Raw genomic sequence first — 21,012 nt, 5'->3', positions numbered from 1 at the left:
AAGGTGCCGGTTTAGGGAATGCTCCTGGGATACCACTGCTTGCACAAAGACAGGGTGGTATTTGTGGACAAAGGAGATCGCTTTCCAGATACATTTAGTTTGCAGTAAGGTCACTCCTAGTGACCCCGGAAAACAGAATCAGAGCGCCACAGTCAGTCTACGGGTAGCACTGCATCAGGAACTTCAGATACTTGTTGACGAATTCTCACAAGTCCCTGGCCAGGGGTAGGGTGACGGGGTGGAGGGGAGAGGATGAAAGGGCGGCCTGGGAGGCCGGCTGCAGTGGTGGCAGTGCAGTTCTGCCTACCGCCAGCAGAGGGCAGGAGAAGCTGGAGGAGCTGAGCCAGAGACAGTGCTGGGTGGGGTCACACAGAGAGGGCCACAGGCCTCACAGTCCCAGAAGTGCAAAGCTGGAGGCAGCCAGTCAGCCAATCCCACAACTGCAGGGTTCTAGCCGGATCCTGTTTGCTGCTGGAGCAAACCCAGTTTTCTTGTTTGTTTGAAATTACATGTTTTTTACTTATGATGGGCACATGAGTGTGTGGTGGTCGGAGGACAACTTGGTTCTCTCCTTCCACCCTGGGAGGCCAAGAGTTTGAACTCAGGCCTTCAGGCTTGGGGCATGCACCCAACTCACTCTGCAGCCTCCCTGACCATGGAGCCCTCTCTTTATTTAGTCTTTATCTTTAAAAATAACCCCATCTCATCAGCTAAAGGCTCTGAAGTTTGTGCTGGTCTTTGTAAACAAAGAAGACAACGTGGCTTTAACAGTTTCTAAACACCTTTATTGTGAAATATTCCAGAGGCCCTTTACAAGCCCAAAGCATTATAATTCAATAGAAAACATAATTTTATAGACATATTTCTCTATACAAAAGGCTAACCTTTATAAAAATTTAGAATAAATAATTGAAAAATCAGTGCCATTGATTTACAAAAGATCTCTCTGATGTTTCATGGTGAAGTGCCTTCTATGTCATCAAAAGATGAGGGGGCTGACACCTGTTCCGAGCTTGGGCTGTGAGTCTCTGGCGAAGATTTCGCACTTTCTTGAGAAGATCATGCTCCATGTGGTTCCATTCTGTTGTTTTCCTACTTGAAAAAACTTGAATACGAAATTTACAGCTAGTATCAGCTGAGTTTTCTGATGTACTAAGATAGTATTTACTATCAGTGGAATTACGTTATAAAAATCAATACCACAACCAATATCCTAAAAACATTTCTTGAACAAAAAGCCAGCCATAATACCCAGCTCTATGTGGTTTGTTTCCCAGCTTTTCTGTTGTTGAACTGAATGAATGTCAGCAGAGACTCAGCTTCTGGCTACTGAGCATGCGTCATATATATATATATATAAATTAGGTACAAGCTCGGCTGGGAAGCTGAGCTCTTCAGGACAGCACACATCCTGCCATGATCTGATGTTCAAGACTCAAGTCATGAGCTGAAACGTACTCCACAGCAACCTTCCCAAATACGGGCTGTTCCAGCAGTACCCAAGGGCAGGGGAGTCCGGACCAAGACTAATGTAAAACCCTGCCTACAACAGCGCTTCATCCCGATGGAGGGGCTGGGAACAACGGAATCAGAATTGAGGGAGCACCCTTTACATATTTAAATAGCTTCAGTTTCTGGAAATGATTTTCATTCCCCAAAGGAAGACAGCTTTCATGCTTTCATTCTGCTGCCAAATAACCCGAGCTCAGCTGGTTCCTCCCTGCTACTCTGAAGTGCAGATTATTCGGCCTAAGTGTAAACTCCAGCAGGGCTGCTGTGTGTGTGTGTGTGTGTGTGTGTGTGTGTGTGTGTGTGTGTGTGGTCCTGGCTGCTCTGCAGGCTCTGTGTGTGTGTGTGTGTGTGTGTGTGTGTGTGTGTGTGTGTGTGTGTATATGTGTGGTCCTGGCTGCTCTGCAGGCTGGGGTGCCATGGATGCTCCAGCTGCTTGGGGAAGACAGTGAACCTTGTCCACAAAACAAAACATTTAAGTCCAAGAAAAAGAAAAGGTTTAATTCTGAGGTGTCAGGGTAGAGACCAGTTGTGAACCTTTTACATTACAGTGGCCTCCCACAGGATCCTTGGCTTACTTCTTACTCTGTTACAGAACTTTTGGATCCTCACAACAGGACTCAGCAAAAGTACTTCATGGGTACTGGAATTTCATAACTTGTCATTAGCAATAGTTCTGATAAAGCTCGTCTTCTAAGAGAGCTCGAAAGACCTCAAAAAAAATCAAACTTTGCCTTGATCTGTACAACAGCGGGGTGTGGCTGGGGCCGGGGTGGGGGTGGAGGTAGGACTGGGGGCACTGGATCCACATTACTCACCCAGTCAGTGTCACCCTGGCTGTTCTGGGGCAGCAGTGCTGGGCTTAAGACATGGAGTCACATGATCTCTGTCTGGGCTGCTCCCCAGCCTGTCTCCCCAGCAGAGCCGTCCTGCTCTGGGCTTCCTGTTGTCAGTGCCCCGACACACCCCATGCTCTCCCCACTCCTCTAGTCCCCACTCTGCTTAAGCGCTGTGGAATGGAACATGACAGTCCTCCTTATGTATCAACTTACTACTCTGTGTGGAGGGGTCCACTTCAGAAATGTCATCTAATGGTGAGGTTTGGGGCAAACAGCTTGAGGCCATGTGTTCCCTTTGCAACCAGGGCACTTCCGCTGGCACTTCCGCTGGCACTTCCGCTTCCACTTCCGCTAGAAAGGGGAGGAGAGGAAAAGGATGTGTGAGAGTGAGCAGAGACCCTTTCCTAACACAGACAGTGCTTGGCAAACTCACTGGCAGGAGTGGCCACCATCCCCTTCCTTCCTCCCTTCCTTTCTGGGAAGAACATGGCTGCCGTTCAGCAGACAGCGGAAACACAGTTTCAGACATGGAGAGCGGCACCAAAGCTCTGCTAATGGCTTTTAGGAACAGCTTCAACTAAAACAAATGGCAACGAACAGCTAAGAAATGGGCTTCAAGTAGGGCTTGGCAGTAGAGCACTGGCCCAGCACACACAAGGCTCCAGATTCCCTTCCTGGTCAAAGACGTCAAGGTGGTGACCCCGAATACTAATAAAGAGATTATGGACTGTGTTAGCAAATGGTCCCCGAGAACCACTGTGAGCATCAGCGACAGCAAACCTGATCAGAGTAGTGAGCGCAGCAGTAAACTCCAGGACAGTGCTGGTCATTAACTGCTCTCCTCACACAGGGCTGACAGAGGCTTAGCGGGTCAAGGCACTTGCTGCCAAACCCGACTGCCAGAGTCAACCCCCAGGACAATGCAGTGGAAGGAGAGAACCCTCATGTCCATACACACACACGCAGTACAAAACATCAACAAAAACCCACACCTGATAGCAAGGTCTTAGAATCTGTCTCTCCATCCATCATCTGTTCTAACTCCCATCCAAGGTGTGGGCTTACAAGGACAGGGGTGTCACCGACTCACTGCAGGACCCACCTCACACCTGATCTAGGGAGAGTTAAGTGAAGTGTTTGACCTCAAGGAGTCATTAAGACAATGCAGCTGTCAGGTAACTATGTTGAACTGGTGTGGCGGAATGGGATATAAAGGCCACTATCAAAATACGGCTGTCTTGTAACAGAGGCGGCTAGTATCTGCATTGCTCCAAGAAGAACTTCTAGAAAGCAATCATTGGAAAAGCCTTACATAAGGGAGGAAAAGGGAGCCATGCAACAAGCTTCCAAACGTCTCAGTGTAGGTGACGCCACCACTGCCATGCAGCAGAGCGCCAGGCCAGGCTCTGGTTCCTCTCCCTCACCCCTCCAGAGCTGAGACCTGCCTGCCCCAGAAGCCCATGCTGCCCACCGCCGCCGTCAGGCTGGCTGTCTCTGGAAGCTGTTCAGGGATGCTTCCCTGCTCAAACACGCACTGGCGTTCCTCTGCCTGCAGCACAATCTCCAGCACTGCCTCAGCCGACTCACCTGTGAAGCGAGTTAGCCAGGCCACTTCAGCCCTGCTCTGCTCAGCCAGCTACTGCACCAGCCACTGAGCCAGAGCACCACCACCAATGTGGTTCTGCACATATGAGCCAGGGCACCACCACCAATGCGATTCTGCACATATGAGCCAGGGCACCACCACCAATGTGATTCTGCACATATGAGCCAGGGCACCACCACCAATGTGATTCTGCACATATGAGCCAGGGCACCACCACCAATTCGATTCTGTACATATGAGCCAGGGCACCACCACCAATGTGATTCTGTACATATGAGCCAGGGCACCATCACCAATGTAGTTCTGCACATATGAGCCAGGGCACCACCACCAATGTGATTCTGCACATATGAGCCAGGGCACCATCACCAATGTGATTCTGTACATATGAGCCAGGGCATCAATCACCACCAATTCGGTTCTGCACACATAAGCCAGTTACTGCGCCAGCCACCAAGCCAGAGCATCACAATGTGGTTCCAGATATGTGGATATAAAACAATCTGCAGTGTATTAAAAGATGCTCATCATAGGAAACCTGAACATTCAAGGAATAAAAATAAAGTGCTACACTTTCTGGGTTGCAGTCTGCTGCGTTTCTTCCTTCAAAGCATGCTCTTTTTGGCTCCAGAGGTGGTTCATTTTTTCACATGTGGGTGCATGGGTATGTGGATGTGCAGGCATGTGTGTTCGTGTGTATATGGAGGACAGACACTGATGTCAGGTGTCTTCCTTCATTGCTCTCCACGTTGAGACAGTCTCTCACTGCAACCAGAAGTTGCCCAATTCATCTAGTCAGCTGGCCAGCTTGCTCCAGGGGTCCGCGGGCTCTGGCTCACTGGGATTGCAGACGGTCTGCTATGCCCTCCTAACACTCACCTGGACGCTGAATCTGAATTCCAGTCTCCATGGTGACTCAGCAAACGCTCACTCCACTGAGCCATCTCCTCAGCCCCCGACTCTTCATTTTCAAGAATTAATATTCATTTAATGAGTTGGTATCACCAGGCCTCTTGTTTCTCCTGACTCAGAGCACTGGCCTGGAGCTCGCTGCAGGGGAGCCTGTCCCAGTGCCTCCCCAGGTTGTACCATGTAGCTAGCTGAGTAGCCTGGTGACAGGCTGGGGCCCCACTCCTCAGCCTAGCACAAGATACCTACCATCTGTGGCTGTGCCCATTCCCCAGTGCATCTGTCCTGTAGCTGAGACTCCTGAAGTTGGCCACATGTTTTCCTGGCCCAAGACATATACAGCCATCCATGGTTGTATGTCTTGGGCCACAGCTCAGTGGCTGTGGCTATCCTCATGCCCACGAACTCAGGCCAGGGCCCCTGTCCTGCACCGGGTCCCCTGCACGCTCATGTGTCCCACATGTCACCTTCTTTCTCCCAAGCCCTCCCTGCTCTTCCTCAACACTGAGTTTTGGAAACCTGGTCCCAGGGCCCTATCTGGCCACAGTATTTCTCAGTGTCGTTTCACTGTTCACTATTACTTTGTAGTGGGTGCAGGTGTGCACACCTGCTGAGTGTGCGAGGTCAGCACACAACCTTCAGGAGCTGCCCCTCTCCTGTCGTCAGTTCGGAGGATTAAGTTCAGCTCCTCAGGCTTGTGTGGAAAATGAGTTGTCTTGTTGACTCCCAATGTCTTCTATTTTTGAGGAACTCTTTAATTAATATATAATTTATATCTCATATACTCCTGTTTATTTGAGACAGATTCTCATGTAGTGCAGGCTGGCCTTGAACTTCTGACCCTTCTGCCTCTACCTCCCAAGTGCTGGGATTACAGTAATGTGCCACCACACTTGGACAGTTCCTCTTTTCAAAGTGAATCGTTTGGCATAATGATGGTATTCACACTATAATCATCACCATCATCCCTAATTTGAGAACACTTTCACCATGCCCCACCCCTGTCCTTCAGCAGGTCACTCCCCACCACTTTCTGCCCCCTGTCTGCTCCAGGCTGTAGAGCCCTGCCACCCTGACTGCTTCCATGGATGTGCCCTCACAGTGGGCACGCAGCCTTTCATGTCTGGCTTCTTTAACTAGACACAAGGTTTCCAAGGTCAACCATTCTGAATCACAAACATTCCCTTTTATAGCAGAGTAAGATTTCACTGCATGGATATATTTGTTCTCTCTCCCCTAAAATTCACTACGTAGCTCAGACAGACCTACAACTCACGACAGCCTCCTCTTCCTCAGTGCTTGGATTACAGCTTGGATTACATGGAGCACCAAGCTTGAATACAAGCTCTGACTGTATAGTGTAAGCAGGCAAACTGTACACCAATGGAACTATGTACCAGGGACGTTTCCAAAGGCTGATCATCTTCTTACCGGCAGCAGGAAATGCAGTCCAAGGAAACCCCTATCTACACTCTACTTTAGACTGCTCCGTTGTAATTCTCATCTAAACTTACATTTATTAAACTGTGCATGTGTGTATACATGTGTGCTGTAGTCACGTGTGGAGGTCAGAGGTCAACAGTGGGAGTGCGTCTTCTATCATATGGATCCTGGGAATCCAACTCAGGCTGTTAAGCACCAGGAGTCTTGCCTGCTGAGTCATCTCAGCAGCCCAATAGTTTTGGTTTTTCACTTGACACAGTTGCAAGCTTATCCTAAAGCCTAAGAGTTAGGCCCTAGAAGACCCCTGTGGTGCTTTGACTCGCCGTTGCTCTGGAGCCAACAGTTTGGTGAAGTACACATCCTTCCTAAAATTAGAGATAGTTCTCTGGGAACAAAGCAGATTCCAGAAGATGAGGAGCATCCCAAAGTGCTCTGGAGTAAAACAGCTCTCCAGGGCAGCCGACTTTCCTCCTTCTTTGTTAGTTCATCAGGCCTGGGCTGAAACTGAACTCAGGGCTTCTCGGATGTGAGGCAAGCCTCTATTGCCAAGTTCTGTCCTGTGCTCAAGGGCTGTTTTCTTGACAGGCACTCTGTTTTTTATCCGTTCTACCCCCCCCCCAGTCTACCTTCCCTTGTACCCCTCCTCCCCAAAAGGGTACCACCACCACGTTTTGGCAGAGCATGATTTGAATGAAGAATTAACAAAACAGACCCGCAGAATGTATTCCTGGAAGCAGACCATGTTAAAGAGGCTGCAACAGTGAAGATCACACACACACTCACCTTCACTCAGTGGCTCGCCACTGTGTTCCAAAGCTGCACTCGTCTCCTGCCTTAAGAACCACTTTCTAGAGGCATCTGAAAGGGCAGCAGCTTTCTTTTCTGATCGCAAATGAAACTCCTTTCCTTCAGCTTCCTTCCACTGCACACAATAGGGCAAAAAGACCATTAGGGACCGGAAACAGACACTTGAGCTTCTGGAATGAGCCCCTTCGGTTCCTCTACTTCTCTCTTTCAAAGTTGAGAACACACAGGACCTGCATAGTACTGTGGGACTCGGGTGTCTGGGGTGCCTGTGGCTATGGAAGAACCCCGAGAGCAGAGGCAGGTCTTGCTAACAGTGAAGTAACAACTCCTTTTCACAGGTTCCAGGCCTTATCAGACTAAGCTAGCTTCCCACCAATGGGAATTAGATTCCTTTAATATGAACGCTGTGCCTAAATTACAAAGACTACAAAATTCAGAGAATTAATTATTTGCTGAGCTCTGGAACACATCTACTAGCTCCATCTCTTTCCCTATAAAATGAGAAAATTCATCTTAAAATGAGTTCAGAGGATGACCAAATAGTGAATTGAAAACATCCCCAAATGCTACAGCCTTTACATGGAAACACACATACAATTTTTGTAATTAAAATACCAATTCATTAAATGTAAACTTTAAAGAATCTCAAATTCTGAGGCCAGAAAGACAGCAGAGATCATTTTCCCTTGTTGATTAGAGCACAGAGCCTGCCTGCTTTCCCAAGACCACACTACAGCAAAGGTAACTTTAAACCCAGGATGCTGGACACAAAGATGCCTACATAAGGACTCACAGTCTCCTCTCCAACACAGTATCTGACCTCAAGTGAATTACACCAAGTTTAACAGTCTGCTGAGACAGTGCCAGCAATCCTCGCCTTGAGGAGACAGGGCTCCCACCACCATGTTCCTATGGCCAACCATCTCAGGATTTTGGGTACTGCTCCCTACCCCATCCTTCCTTCCTGTTCTTGAAAGAAAAGGCTACTGTAAGACAGCTTCTTTTCCTCATTGGAGTGAGGTGGGAAGGGAACCTGGGACAGGGCAGTGAGGGGCTAGCTTTCAGGAAAAGTTATCACAGGGCATCAGCAGGACAGGAAGGCACGGATGCTAGTGACTTAAATCGCTACCCAAAGCCTGAGCCTCCCAGGTCAGCAGAGTCCTCAGAAAGGCCACTTTCCTAAGGTCCCAGAGTGGTTGGCAGGGTCAGCCAAAAGATGTGTAGCTGTGACACAAACTCTTCAAAACCTGGCAGCTGACTCCAGCGTCATTCTGAATGAGTGACAGAGAATGAAAGCCGCACAGTAGGGAGCAGAGCAGGAGGACAGAGTCTGAGACAGCAGAGCTGTGGAACTGACTTCAGTCTGCCCACCTCCTCCTGAAAACGAAAGCACTTCCGTCCTCCTCATAGATACACTGCATTGGGTTCTGCTACTCCTGGCTAGTGTCTACCATTTAAATTCCTTTTACATTTTAAGTGTATGAGGTAAGTTAGGTAAATTAAGGCAGCAATACTATCAAATCAGCAAGAACAAACCCAGGAATGGATAAGCTGAGACAACAATATGAACCAGAAAGACATCGGATTACTTACACGTAGCATCAGTATTAGATGCTGTTCCTGAATAACATAATGTATCTTGATCATTTAACAGGTTAGGGGAATAACTCAGTGGTAGAGGGCCTGCCTTGTATTAGTAAAGCCCTGGCCCAGTCCTCAGCCAGCAAGGCAGGAGATTAGCTTACCACGCTAACCAGACGTCTCTAGGTTCCCCTTACCTTCTTCGCCTCCTCCTGCATCATTGCATTTAAGAGCTCTCTTTCTCTCCTTCTGTTCTTCCGGAGGAGGGTGGCCACTTCTTGGTAGCCCTCGCTGCGCAGCAGATCGTCACGTTTCTGTTTATGTAAAGCTTCAATCTGCCAGTCAGCATTCAGACAGGCTTGCTCAGCTTTTGCCAAATTGTCCTCAATTACCTAAGAAAAGGTAAATTTCAGAAAAAAGGTAAAATCATATAGATATGGACGTCCACTCACTGGATCCCAGAGTCTGCTAGGTTGTGTGATGTGGTAGTCATCATCAGGGTGTTTAAACAAACTGACTTCCAGGCCCCACCATAAACCAATGAAATCCATCACTAGGCCAGCTTAGGGAGTTTAAAAGCTTTTAGAGCAGACATGGATGGGGTGGGGTGGGGGTGGGATTGTGAGTTCAAGGCCAGCTCAAGGTTTAGGCAGTAAGACCCTCTCTCAAAGCAACCCTAAACTCCTGAAGTGACTGCTTTCCCAGCCAACACCGAGAACTTCGAGGTTAGGGAAAAGGAGATTCAACAACTGTTTTAACATGCTGAAAAGCAGCAAAAAGTCCCTTTTCAGATGTACAAACACCTGTAAGAGAAACAGAACAGTCCGGTACTTCAGAGGAATCAGCCAAGAGACTGGGGGCAGAAGGCTCCTCCTAGCTTCCCCCATTCCCGATTTTTTGAACAGGGCCAGCCTGGGACACACACACTTAGCATCATGTTAAAGGGACCTCAGAGAAAGTTCTTTCTGAACATCTCAAGTCCTATCTCAATCCACTTAAGCTAGCATTTCTGAAAGGGCACTTGGTAAGAAATGCTATAAAATCATTGGAAATTGTTTTCTTAAGGCTTCACCAATACACTGTATCCTCAACTCTGGGACAAGCCCCTCATTTTACACCAGTGTTCCCATCCTGACTTGACCATCCATGTTACTGGGTAAGAGTTACGAATTTCCCACAGAGGATGCTTTGGAAAGTCTGGCTTGTACACCAGGCAGAGCCCTGAGAGGACACAGCAGGACTGAACAATGTGCATGTTATTCGTTCTCCTTTGCTTTCTTCCATGTCTTAACGGTCTCTCAAAGGGCATGTCAGACACATGTGGCCAATGCAGTCAACAATCCATAAACAAAGCCTGGGGCTTCTAAGGACCGAGGCAGACAAAAATCAACAACTGGATTACCGCAACTTCAAAACCTCCCAAATGTGTGCTCTCAGAAGGCCAGCTTTCAGTTCCCGCTGTGGGGCCCAGGTTCAGGAGGCCCTCACCTTCTGAGTCCTTCTGCTCCCCAGCTGGCTGGTTTCTAGCAGCTTCCGGAACATGTGTTCTTCCAGAGCCACTTTCTGCCTATGGGCAGCTGCATCTTTTTGAATTTCCTTTGCAATAGTGTCTTGACTTCTAGTAAGATCCTGGGGAACACAAAGGGACTTTGCTTTGTTCAGGCCTCAAGGACAACTGTCATGATCTCATTATCAAAGTAATAAGGAAACAGTGGTGATGTGCTGCCAACTGCAGGGACCCTAAAAAACTCCATAAATGCACCGAGAATGGTGAGCATGCTCAGAATCAACTTCTGAATTCTAGACGGTAACAGGTGTGAGGCATGCTGGGGAGCATGGGTCAGGAAGAAGGGATCCACTCCCACCCCACCCACAGCTCCTCATCAGCCTTTGAAAGACAGCAGCCTTGGCTGGCCAACCTGGAGACCACGGGTAAGGTACAAGTCAAGGCCGTGTAGGCAGACCTGAGGGCCTATGCTCTCACTCTGGGTATCACTGTAGTTTCACATAATCAGAAAGGGAAACTCAAGTTGGGATTGCAAGCTGCCTGGCTGAGTACTGAAGGTGTACATGACAGCTGCCCTGGGCTCCTCAGCAGAGACCAGGAACTTTTATTTCACGCAGGGTATCATTACCCAGCTATGGAAAGGAATAAAGCACCAAACTATGTTACAACATGACCTTGAAAACATTATGCTAAGTGAAAGGAGCCAATCACAGAAGACAGTGATATATGCTGCATTTAAATGAAATATCCAGACAGACAAATCCATGGAGATGGAAAATAGATCAGAAGTTGCCAGGGGTGGGGAAATGGAAAGTGATGCTCATGGCACAAGGGCTGGGGCATGTGGGAAGCACACAACCTTCATGACAGTAAGTTCAAAAGGCAGACGGCAAAGAGACTGTGCCAAGAGGCTCACTAACCACTTCGAGGACAGCAGTGTTTTCTTGCAGTATTGGGATTAAACACAGGGCCAGGGTGCTCTATCAAGTATTCTACCACTGAATAGAGCCCCAGGAGTTATTTCTTCTTCTTTTAAGATTTATTTTAAATTGTGAGTGTGTGTGTGTGTGTGTGTGTGTGTGTGTGTGTGTGTGTGAGAGAGAGAGAGAGAGAGACAGAGAGAGAGACAGAGAGACAGAGAGACAGAGAGAGAGAGAGAGAGACAGAGAGCACAGGTGTCCTCAGAAGTCCTGGAATTGGGAGTTATTGGTAATTGCAAACCACCTGACATGGGTGCTGGGAACTAAACCCTGCTTCTCTGCAAGCACAGTACATGCTCTTAATCACTGAACTTACTCAGTGTTAAAATTGTAAGATGAAATTCCAATCCCTAGGAATTCTTTCTTAAAAAGCAAAATCATTTAATGTGTGTGAGTGTTCTGTTTGCATGGACTTATGTGTACCATGTGTGTGCAATGCCCATGAAGGCCAGAAGAGGGCGTTGGAGGCCTGGAGCTGGAGTCACAGATGTTGGTGAGCTGCACTGCGGGTGCTCTTAACTGCTATGCTACTGCTCAAGCCCAGGAGTATTTCTGGAGTCAGAGATCCTTCTTTTATTTTTTTCTAATGATCTACAAACAGCTAATTACCTTCACAAATACCTAAAAATAAAAATATTTTTCAATTACATATAGAGAAGGTACATGTACAAAGATGTTTACTGCTAAAAACTGTAAACCACTTAAACATTTAAGTTTAAGATTTATTATTTTTATTTTACGTGTATGGGTTGTCTGTATGGATTTAAGTGCACCACATGTGTGCATATAATGCCTGTAGAGGCCAGAAGAGGGCACTGGATTACCCCATCCTTCACCCTAGAAGTAGAGTTACAGATGGTTTTTAGCTACCATGTATATGTGCTGGGAATTGAACCTGGGTCCTCTTGAAGAACAGCCAGGGATCTTACCAACTGAAATGTCTCTCCAGCCCAAACATTTAAGTTTAAATAATGTATGGCTCAATAGCAGCTACTAGAGACTGTAATTATGAAGATCCACAGCCATTCAGAAAGAGAACTGCATCATGCTGGTTTAACACCAGATGAGTAAAAAAAACTGAAATATATACCCTAACTATAGGTTTGCTAAGTTAATTCTAGACAATTTACATTTGAAGTATTTCACATTTCTTGCTTCCTGTTTCTACAAAAGGTCCAGGGGATCATCTCCCTTCTCGAAATGCTCATCAGACCGTAGTGCAGACTGGGGAGGGTCCTGGTCTGAGCACGCTGCACCGTACAGGGTGGAAAAGCTCAGACTCAGGTCTTCAGATGGGGTGACTTCAGTCATTGCTACACATAGGCCTGCTGGAGAGCTCAGCAAAGAGGAAGCGATCCTGAGGCCAAGGCTGGGCTCCAGCTGGTGCCGCAGACCTGTGACCGCAGTGCTGGAGAGCTGGGACTGCTGGCATCACGTGTACTGCATTCGGACATTGCTAACTCCCAGTCCTGGGTGACATGATACTCTGCTCCCAGAGTAAATAAGATGGACAACCTAGACCAGAAACGAGCAGTCTACAGGGCTGTAGGACAACGGTTCCTCCCAGACAGCGGCTTCTACCTGCTCATAGAGTCGTTTCTGTGACTCCAGCTCCAGCTGTCTCATTTCCAGGTCCTTGGCTGTGGCAGCCATTTCTTGATCTCTCATTTGTACCTGTGGACAAATCACAAATTGTCAAGGCCCCAAAGAACTCACAGCACAGCTTTTAATGATGTAGTACTCTTGTAATCTGGGTAGGCCATTAACAGCACTCACTCCAAAAACAAGCACCAGGAACTGGGATAAAGCAGAGTAACTGGCGACACAGTAGTAACTCGTGGGGTCCAGGGCTAATCTGGGTTACGCTTATGTTTTTAAAAGCATGCACAACTGCCATATGCCCACCGAGACAGACTGACCAACACGTGGCAGCTCTTCCCTGTTACAGAAAAGGAAGCAACTGCAAGTTAGAGTGGAGAGAAACAATGTTCAATCTTATTAAAATAATGTATTTAATTTAAAAACTTAAGCTTCTAAACTTGTTTATAAATGTGATTTGACAACTCATAAGTCCAGGTTTCCTGTGACCTGTCCAAGTGCTCAGTGCTCTGTGTGGACCACCAGGAGCTCACTGTCTCCAAGTCTGGTTACTTGGGGCTTGCTGTTCTGTAAGACAGGGGTTGGGTAAGGGACTCCCTACAGCATCTTCAAAGTATTTGGCTGACTTCAGACCCAGTTATGTTTAAGTGTGAGAATAGAGTAAATGATGTGAACTTGGAAAACAAAACAACAAAACTATGACCAATCAACTATCCAGCTATCAATTCCCACGCATTCATTCAGCAAACATTAAGGCTGCATCACTATCTCGGTCACTATCAAATATCTATTGACTGAAATGCATGCTGTTAAATACTCAAAAGAGAAGAAGCAGTAAAAATGAAGACACCGCGGAATGTAGAGTCACACGTTCGAGGGGTAAACTAAACACTGTACAACTGACCTGAAGGAAGTTACGGGGTGAGCACTAGCTAAAGTGAGGCCCGAGCAGGAAGCCAGAGTCCTCGCAGTACGGAGGGGAGGCTGGGCACAGCACCACACTCTGTGGAGGGTCCAGTCATTCGGTTATGAGTTTTCAGAGACACAAACAGATCACACGAGTTATGCACAAAGATCACAAGAGTTTGTGAGTAGATGTCCACAGTCATGTCCAGCCCTCTGGAGCTGGGGCAGAGTCAGAGCACAGCACTGGGACAGGCAGCCAGAGGGTGCGCAGGGCCTCTCCGCTGCTGCCTAGAAGACTCAGGATGCCTCTCTGGATGTCAAGAGGATTTGGGATAAAGACATCAGAGTTCTGAGATTGGACCACTTTTGGGAAAGAACATACACTTTTTATTAAGAGTACAAGGCTATTAATTTGATTCACTGGATGAGGCAATTTAAAAGAACTGCAGAGTGTAAAAGCCAATTAAAATTAATTAGCCTTAAACAAAACAAGAAGTATTAAATGTTTTACAAGACTTAAAATTTAGCATTTTATTGAAATTAGGTTTTAAGCTTCCAAACTAATACATAAATTTAATATAATAATAATGAGAAGAATTTCAATCGGATGGGAGAGAAGATTCAGAAAGAACAACTTCTCGGTTTGGAATGTAAATACTTGAGAACATTGAGTCAAATAAAAAAGAAGAGCGAGCGAGGATTAGGCCCAGGTTAAAAGGCCACAGCCGCTGTCACCCAGCGTGGTGCTGGATGGGAACAAACAGAGGAAGTAGACAAACAAGGGAGTCTGTGCAGTAGTAACCCTCACCCAGCAAATGCCTGTGCTAACACTCTACAAACGCTGTTGGGACACTGGCATGCCTTCTACAGAGAGGTAAGCTTGGTCCCTAACTCACTCTTTACAGTCAGTCTTCAGATACACTTGGAGCTGGCAAAAAAAATCAGATGGTAAATATTTCAGGCTTTGAGGGTCACAAGGTGTCTGACACCACCACCCACCTTGCCAATAATTTTAAAATTAAGATACTATTAAAAGCAAAAACAAGCTGGGTAGTGGTGGTGGTGGCGGCGGCGGCGGCTGCAGCGCACGCCTTCAATCCCAGCACTCGGGAGGCAGAGCCAGGCGGATCTCTGTGAGTTCAAGGCCATCCTGGGCTACCAAGTGAGCTCCAGGAAAAGGCGCTACACAGGGAAACCCTGCCTCGAAGAAAAAAAAAAAAGCAAAAACAAGCCGGGCAGTGGTGGTTCATACCTTTAATCCCAGCACTCAGGAGGCAGAGGCAGGTGGATCTCTGTGAGTTCGAGGCCAGCCTGGTTTACAAAGTGAGTTCCAGGACAGGCTCCAAAAGCTACACAGAGAAACCCTGTCTTGATGAAACCAAAAAACAAAAAACCAAATGACACTATTAACATTCTTAAGAAGCAAAGGGTAGAAGCCAGCTGAACACATTTACAACAGACAAGGGTTAATATCCCAACCATACATTGCATGAGTCACCAACTATGTGTGACTGTTGGGCAAAAATGAACCGCAAAGGCAAATGAATGCCACCAATCTGGGTAGAAATGTCAGTCTGGAGACATTTCATCTTCAGACTAACCTGGGTTTTGCTTTTAGAAAAGGGTTAATTAATTATACAGTCTTTCCTGTGTCTCTACAGGTGGAGGAGTAACTATGTTTGTATTTTCTTGCGTTTAAGTAAACTGTTATTTGCCTTCTATTTTGGGCTGTGTTTTAAAAACTGACTGTTCGACGGGCAGTGGTGGTGGCGCACGCCTTTAATCCCAGCACTCGGGAGGCAGAGCCAGGTGGATCTCTGTGAGTTCGAGGCCAGCCTGGTCTCCAAAGCGAGTTCAGGAAAGGCGCAAAGCTACACAGAGAAACCCTGTCTCGAAAAACAAAAAAACAAACAAACAAACAAACAAACAAAAACAACAACAACAAAAAAAACCCTGACTGTTCACTGTCTTTCCATAGTGTTTTGATGGGTCAGTTTTTCTTCCCTCTGACTATATAGCATTTCACCAGTGAATACGCCATGGTTAATCACTTACACAGTAAGATACCCATACCCTAGACATCTCAGCTTTAGAAATGAGGAAGCACAGAAAGGCCCCCTCTCTAACTCCAGATGTTCTGTACTGGAAATTCTTTTGATATTGGTCACATGTGCATTTTTATAGTAGAGAAGATTATTTCCTCCAGCTCACAACTGATACCTGACTTACTTTTGCTTCTGGAGAAACAGTCATTAAACGGATTTCTTGGTATAAGAATAGCTGAATGGTACAGTAAATAACACTCCGGGGCTGTTGTAGTGTTCATCATGGACACTAGCATCATTACTTAATTGGAAGGTGTTCGTGACATGAGGGTAAATGGAGATGTTGATTGAGATGAGCTGACAGACCTTTCTCTCAAGTTCATCCTCCAGCCTGCGCAGCTCCATTTCACGCTGATCTTGCTGAAGCTTCAGAAAACGTCTCCTAGCAGCATCCTGTAAGCATATTTCCTTCATCTTCAGCTCTCTTTTTACAGCAGCTAGCCTGAAAAACAAACCACATCAAAGCACTTCCCAACACACCTTTGATTTTTTTTCTCCCATTGAATTGCTTGAGCTGTTTGGATACATTTTGTCCACTGCAACAAAACTGTGTTTACAATAAAGTCAGTACTCAAGAGGGTCATGGTCAGTGCAACTGGCCATCCTTATCCTTTCTGGTTCACCTTCCTACAGTCTACCTGCAAGCTCCTTTCCCAGTGCCCTGATGGAATCCAGGGGCCTCTTGCATGCAAGGCAAATACTCTGGCGGCAAGCTGCAGCCCAGCGCTATCACATCATTTCAGTACAGTGATACTCTTCAGCTGAAGGAGGATGACTGCAAAACCATGACAATGGCACCAAGCAGGGTACCCACATCCTTTCCGGTGTTAGTGGAGGCCATCAGCTCTATAATTGCTTTTAACTGCTCATAGGAATAGGGATGAATAAACATGGAGAGAAGTCCGTTCCCCAAGCTTTGTGTGGAGGCACACGCCTGTTTCCCTAGGACCAGGGAAGCTCCAGGGAAGCTCTGGCAGGAGATTCTCCCCTTTGCCAAAGTTTAAATGTTCTAACTTTATTTATCTTATGTATACAAGTGCTTGCCACATGCATGTCTGGAGCCTGTAGAAGTCATAAAGACGCATTGGACCCCTAGGAACTGAAGTTACAGAAGGTTGTGGATGTATTGTGGGTGCTGGGAACCAAACCCAGGTCCTCTACAAGAGGAGCAAATACTCAGAACCACTGAGTCATCTATCCAGCCTCTTGTCAAAGATCTTGTGTGTTTGTTTGCTTTGAGACAAGGTCTCATTGTGTAACCCTGGCTGTCCTTGAACTCAAGAGTTCCTTGAGCTTCTGCCTCCTAAGTGGTGGTATTAAAGACATGCACCACCACACCAGCATTGCTGAAGTTCTAATTGCAAAGGAGATAGCTATTTTTGTTTCTATTTGTTGGTTCATACAGCTATGTTTAAACATAATTTCAAAAATTACTTTGTTTCAGGCAATGGTGGCACATGCCTTTAATCCCAGCACTTGGGAGGCGGATCTCAGTGAGTTCGAGGCCAGCCTGGTCTACCTTGTCTCGAAAAACCAAAATTAAAAAAAGAAAGCCAGTGGTGGTGGCACACACCTTTAATCCCAGCACTCAGGAGGCAGAGGCAGGTGGATCTCTGAGTTTGAGGCCAGCCTGGTCTACAGAATGAGTTCCAGGACAGCCATGGCTGTTACACAGAGAAACCCTGTCTTGAAAAACAAACAAACAAACAAAAGCAAAAAAATTACCAACAAGAGTGATTTTCCAACACTATTTATTACGAAGCATTTCTGCCTACCATCGATTTTTTTAAATAGAGAGCAGGTCTCACTCTGTAGCCCAGTCTGGCCTAGAACCCCACGATGAAGCCTAGACTAGATTCACACCTCCGAGGGTATTGGGATGACAGGTATGAATCATGCCTGGCTTAGAGTGAATATTGCTAAACAATGTTTTTCAAAATACATTAGAACTTACATTACTTCTGAAAATTCATGTGGGGGGCAAATTCAACATTGCTTTAGTATTAATTTTACTACATGTAAGTTTAGGAGGCATGTACACTTTTTATTACCTTACAAATGTGCTTATGGAAATTAGACTGGGTAACTTAACATACAGTGTTCTACCTAAGAAAAGGGGAGGAAACAACCTATCTGACTCCTGTCCTAGGTTTGCCAAGCACTAGATTGCACCTGTGTCCCTGCTGGGTCACGTGGACTGCACCTGTGTCTCTGCTGGGTCATGTGGACTGCACCTGTGTCTCTGCTGGGTCATGTGGACTGCACCTGTGTCTCTACTGGGTCATGTGGACTGCACCTGTGTCTCTGCTGGGTCATGAGGACTGCACCTGTGTCCCTGCTGGGTCATGAGGACTGCACCTGTGTCCCTGCTGGGTCATGAGGACTGCACCTGTGTCTCTGCTGGACCATTTTCTCTTCCTCCTGTAGAAGCATCTCTCTTCTTGTCTCCTCTGCTCTACGGAGCAGCTCTTGCTTCTGGTACCAAGCCTCATCCTCAGCTCTCTGTTCATCCACTTCAGCTTGCATATTCTCAACTGTCTGCCTGAAGTTGACAATATTTACTATTATAAAAATGCAAACAAGAAGTGAAGTAATTTAATTCACAACAACCAAGATATACAATGTAGAATCTGCTGAAAGTACAATATGTGGTTTTATTTTCAGATACAAGAGAAAGTAGGCATCTATAAAGACACCTCTAGCATTCAAATTTGGATTTTATACACATACTTTAGAATTCAAACTGGTTTCTCATTAAAAACTTTTACTTGGGGCTAGAGAAAAGGCTCAGAGGTTAAGATCATTTGCTGGTCTTGCAGAGGACCAGGTTCAATTCCTAGCACCTGCTGTGTGGATTATATACACTGTTAATAAAATGCTGATTGGCTGATAGCCAGACAAAAAGTATAGGCAGGGCAATCTGACTGAGGATGCTGGGGGAAAGAAGGGTAGAGTCAGAGATATGTCAGCCAGCTGTCAGGGGAACAAGACGTGCTAGAGGGCAAGTAAAACGATGCACAATGTGGCAAAACACAGATTAATAGAAATGGGTTAATTTAAATGTAAGAGCCAGTTAGTAATAAGCCTGAGCTATTGGCCAAGCATTTACAATTAATATAAGTCTCTGTGTGCTAATTTGGAAGAAGCTCCCAGGATGGGAAAACTCTGCCTACAAGCATCTATATCTGGTAGCTCATAACCACTTGTAACTCCAGGAGCTCTGGGTCTCTTTGTTCTCAATGGGCACCTGCACACACACTGTGCCCACAAGCCCATGCAAAGACACATCCATACACATAAACAAAAATAATCAAAAGAAAAAAAAACTTTCTTATTTATAGTGTCTCACTTATCTCAAGAATAATTTTTACATGATTACCTTTCTCTCAGGAAATCCAATTCATCATTCCTGATCCTTTCTCGTTCCTGAGTCTGATAGTCCACAATAAACTTTGGGTATTGATTAAATATGGGATATTGCCCTTTTGTCAATGCAACAAAAGCATCCAGCATGCTACTTGGATGAATATCAGCAGGTGTAGTCTCCATGAGATGATAAACTTCTCTAATTACAACATTTATGTCCAGGTTATTCCGATGGTGAAAAAAATACTGAAAGAAAATGTTTAAATCAGTTTACTCAGCAAAGCACGCCATTACTCAGAAGAAGTAAAAATGAGGATAACTTCAGGCAGAGAGACTCACATTCAAGGGGCAGGTGACACAGAGCATCTGACCTCAAGGAAGTTGTAGGGGAGGCCTGAGCTTTGCAGCCAGAGGAGGGAAGGAGAGGCTCTGGGGGTCCAGTCACAGAGCTGCCTTGCTTTTTTATTACTGTGTAACAGCTCAGGCTAGCTGGAGAACTTGATACAGAGCCCAGACTGGCCTCAAACTTGTGATCCTCCTGCCTCAGCCTTCCTGTTGCTGCCGTCACAGGTCACACAGCTGTAATTCCAGCACTTGGGAGGCAAAGGCAGAAGGACCACTATGAGTTCCAGCTGGCCTGTGCTACCGAGCAAGCCTGAAACCAGCCTGGGCTACATAACAAGGCCTTGTCTCAAAAATCCAAAACTGGCTGAGCACAAAGAAACCTCAAGTACTATTCTACACACATTTTCAGACTACCACAGACCAGGGGGGCTGACCATGAGATCATTCAAAGAAGAAACAACAACCAAGTGTTCAATGCTCTTACCAAGAAAAACAACCTGGTCATAACAACCTGCTGGTCAATAATCTACACAAGATCAGGGGTGTGGTCCAACTCTATTCTATTTCTACCATCTGGCACCGATGCCTGACCAGTAGGCTCTCAGTCAAGAAATGTACTTCTCAGTGTAAACACTGACATGTGAGAGCTTCTTGTTTGGGGTTTGTTGTCGACTTGGTGGGTGATGGGATGGAACCCAAGGCCTCACATGTGCTAGGCAAGCTCTCCACCACTGACTATACTTCCAGCCTTGAGACTCTTCGGCATGGATGGGTACTTACCTCAAAATCATCTTTAAGAGTAGAGTTGAGCAAAGGGGCTCTAGAGCAGGTGTTGTAGGCCACCACGGTCATCAGGAGGAAGGAAGGGTGGTTGGAGAAGACGTTGTCAAATAATCGGAGCCACTCCTCTCGTGTCAGCACTTCTGAGAACACAGTTTCGAGGAGAGGCCAGGCATACAGCTGAAGCAAACAGAAAGGATGTATGCCATACCGGCAATCTAAGAGTCAAAACCCTCACTGGCAACTGAAGCTGTGCGGTAAATACTCTCAGCGCATAATTATGAAAAGAACTGTGGTAATTTGGACAATGCCTCTGCTTTCCCCCAGGCTACCAGGGCCTCGAGTACACAAGGCAAGTGCTCTACCACGCAACTGCACCCTCAGCTCCTAATTGGACTCTCTTCCTAGACTTTCAGGAAGGTAATGTAAAGAACGGCAAATTGTTAAAAATACAGACTGTGCCGGGCGGTGGTGGCGCATGCCTTTAATCCCAGCACTCGGGAGGCAAAGCCAGGTGGATCTCTGTGAGTTTGAGGCCAGCCTGGTCAACAGAGTGAGATCCAGGACAAGCACCAAAGTTACACAGAGAAACCCTGTCTCGAAAAACCAAAAAACAAACAAACAAAAAATACAGACTGTGTGTCAGGACAGCTCAGCATGCACAGCTGTTTGCTATTGTGCTGGGTGACCTAAGAGTAAGTCTTGCACACATGCCCACAAATGTATATAC

The 21,012-nt window shown here is 46.4% G+C and overlaps 1 protein-coding gene across 2 annotated transcripts in view; it reads right to left on the bottom strand.

Annotated features, from left to right (window-relative positions):
* Nucleotides 1-763: 763 nt before the first annotated feature.
* Nucleotides 764-21,012, bottom strand: part of Tbc1d31 (TBC1 domain family member 31) — a 62,915-nt gene continuing 42,666 nt past the window's right edge. The window contains exons 13-22 of one of the 2 annotated variants that reach the window (XM_036208568.1): nucleotides 20,283-20,462; nucleotides 19,171-19,403; nucleotides 18,181-18,333; nucleotides 16,098-16,233; nucleotides 12,763-12,855; nucleotides 10,183-10,323; nucleotides 8,892-9,086; nucleotides 7,090-7,228; nucleotides 2,562-2,699; nucleotides 764-1,105 (exon numbers count right to left, since the gene is read on the bottom strand). In XM_036208568.1, coding sequence (XP_036064461.1) covers nucleotides 972-1,105; nucleotides 2,562-2,699; nucleotides 7,090-7,228; nucleotides 8,892-9,086; nucleotides 10,183-10,323; nucleotides 12,763-12,855; nucleotides 16,098-16,233; nucleotides 18,181-18,333; nucleotides 19,171-19,403; nucleotides 20,283-20,462 — 1,542 coding nt within the window. In that variant the 3' untranslated portion in view covers nucleotides 764-971. The remainder of the gene's footprint in view (nucleotides 1,106-2,561; nucleotides 2,700-7,089; nucleotides 7,229-8,891; nucleotides 9,087-10,182; nucleotides 10,324-12,762; nucleotides 12,856-16,097; nucleotides 16,234-18,180; nucleotides 18,334-19,170; nucleotides 19,404-20,282; nucleotides 20,463-21,012) is intronic. The other variant, XM_036208569.1, reaches the window with a different exon arrangement.

This window comes from Onychomys torridus, chromosome 16 (genome assembly GCF_903995425.1).
Source record: "Onychomys torridus chromosome 16, mOncTor1.1, whole genome shotgun sequence".
NCBI classification, from domain to species: Eukaryota; Metazoa; Chordata; class Mammalia; order Rodentia; family Cricetidae; genus Onychomys; species Onychomys torridus.
This window is presented reverse-complemented; position numbering and strand designations above follow the sequence as displayed.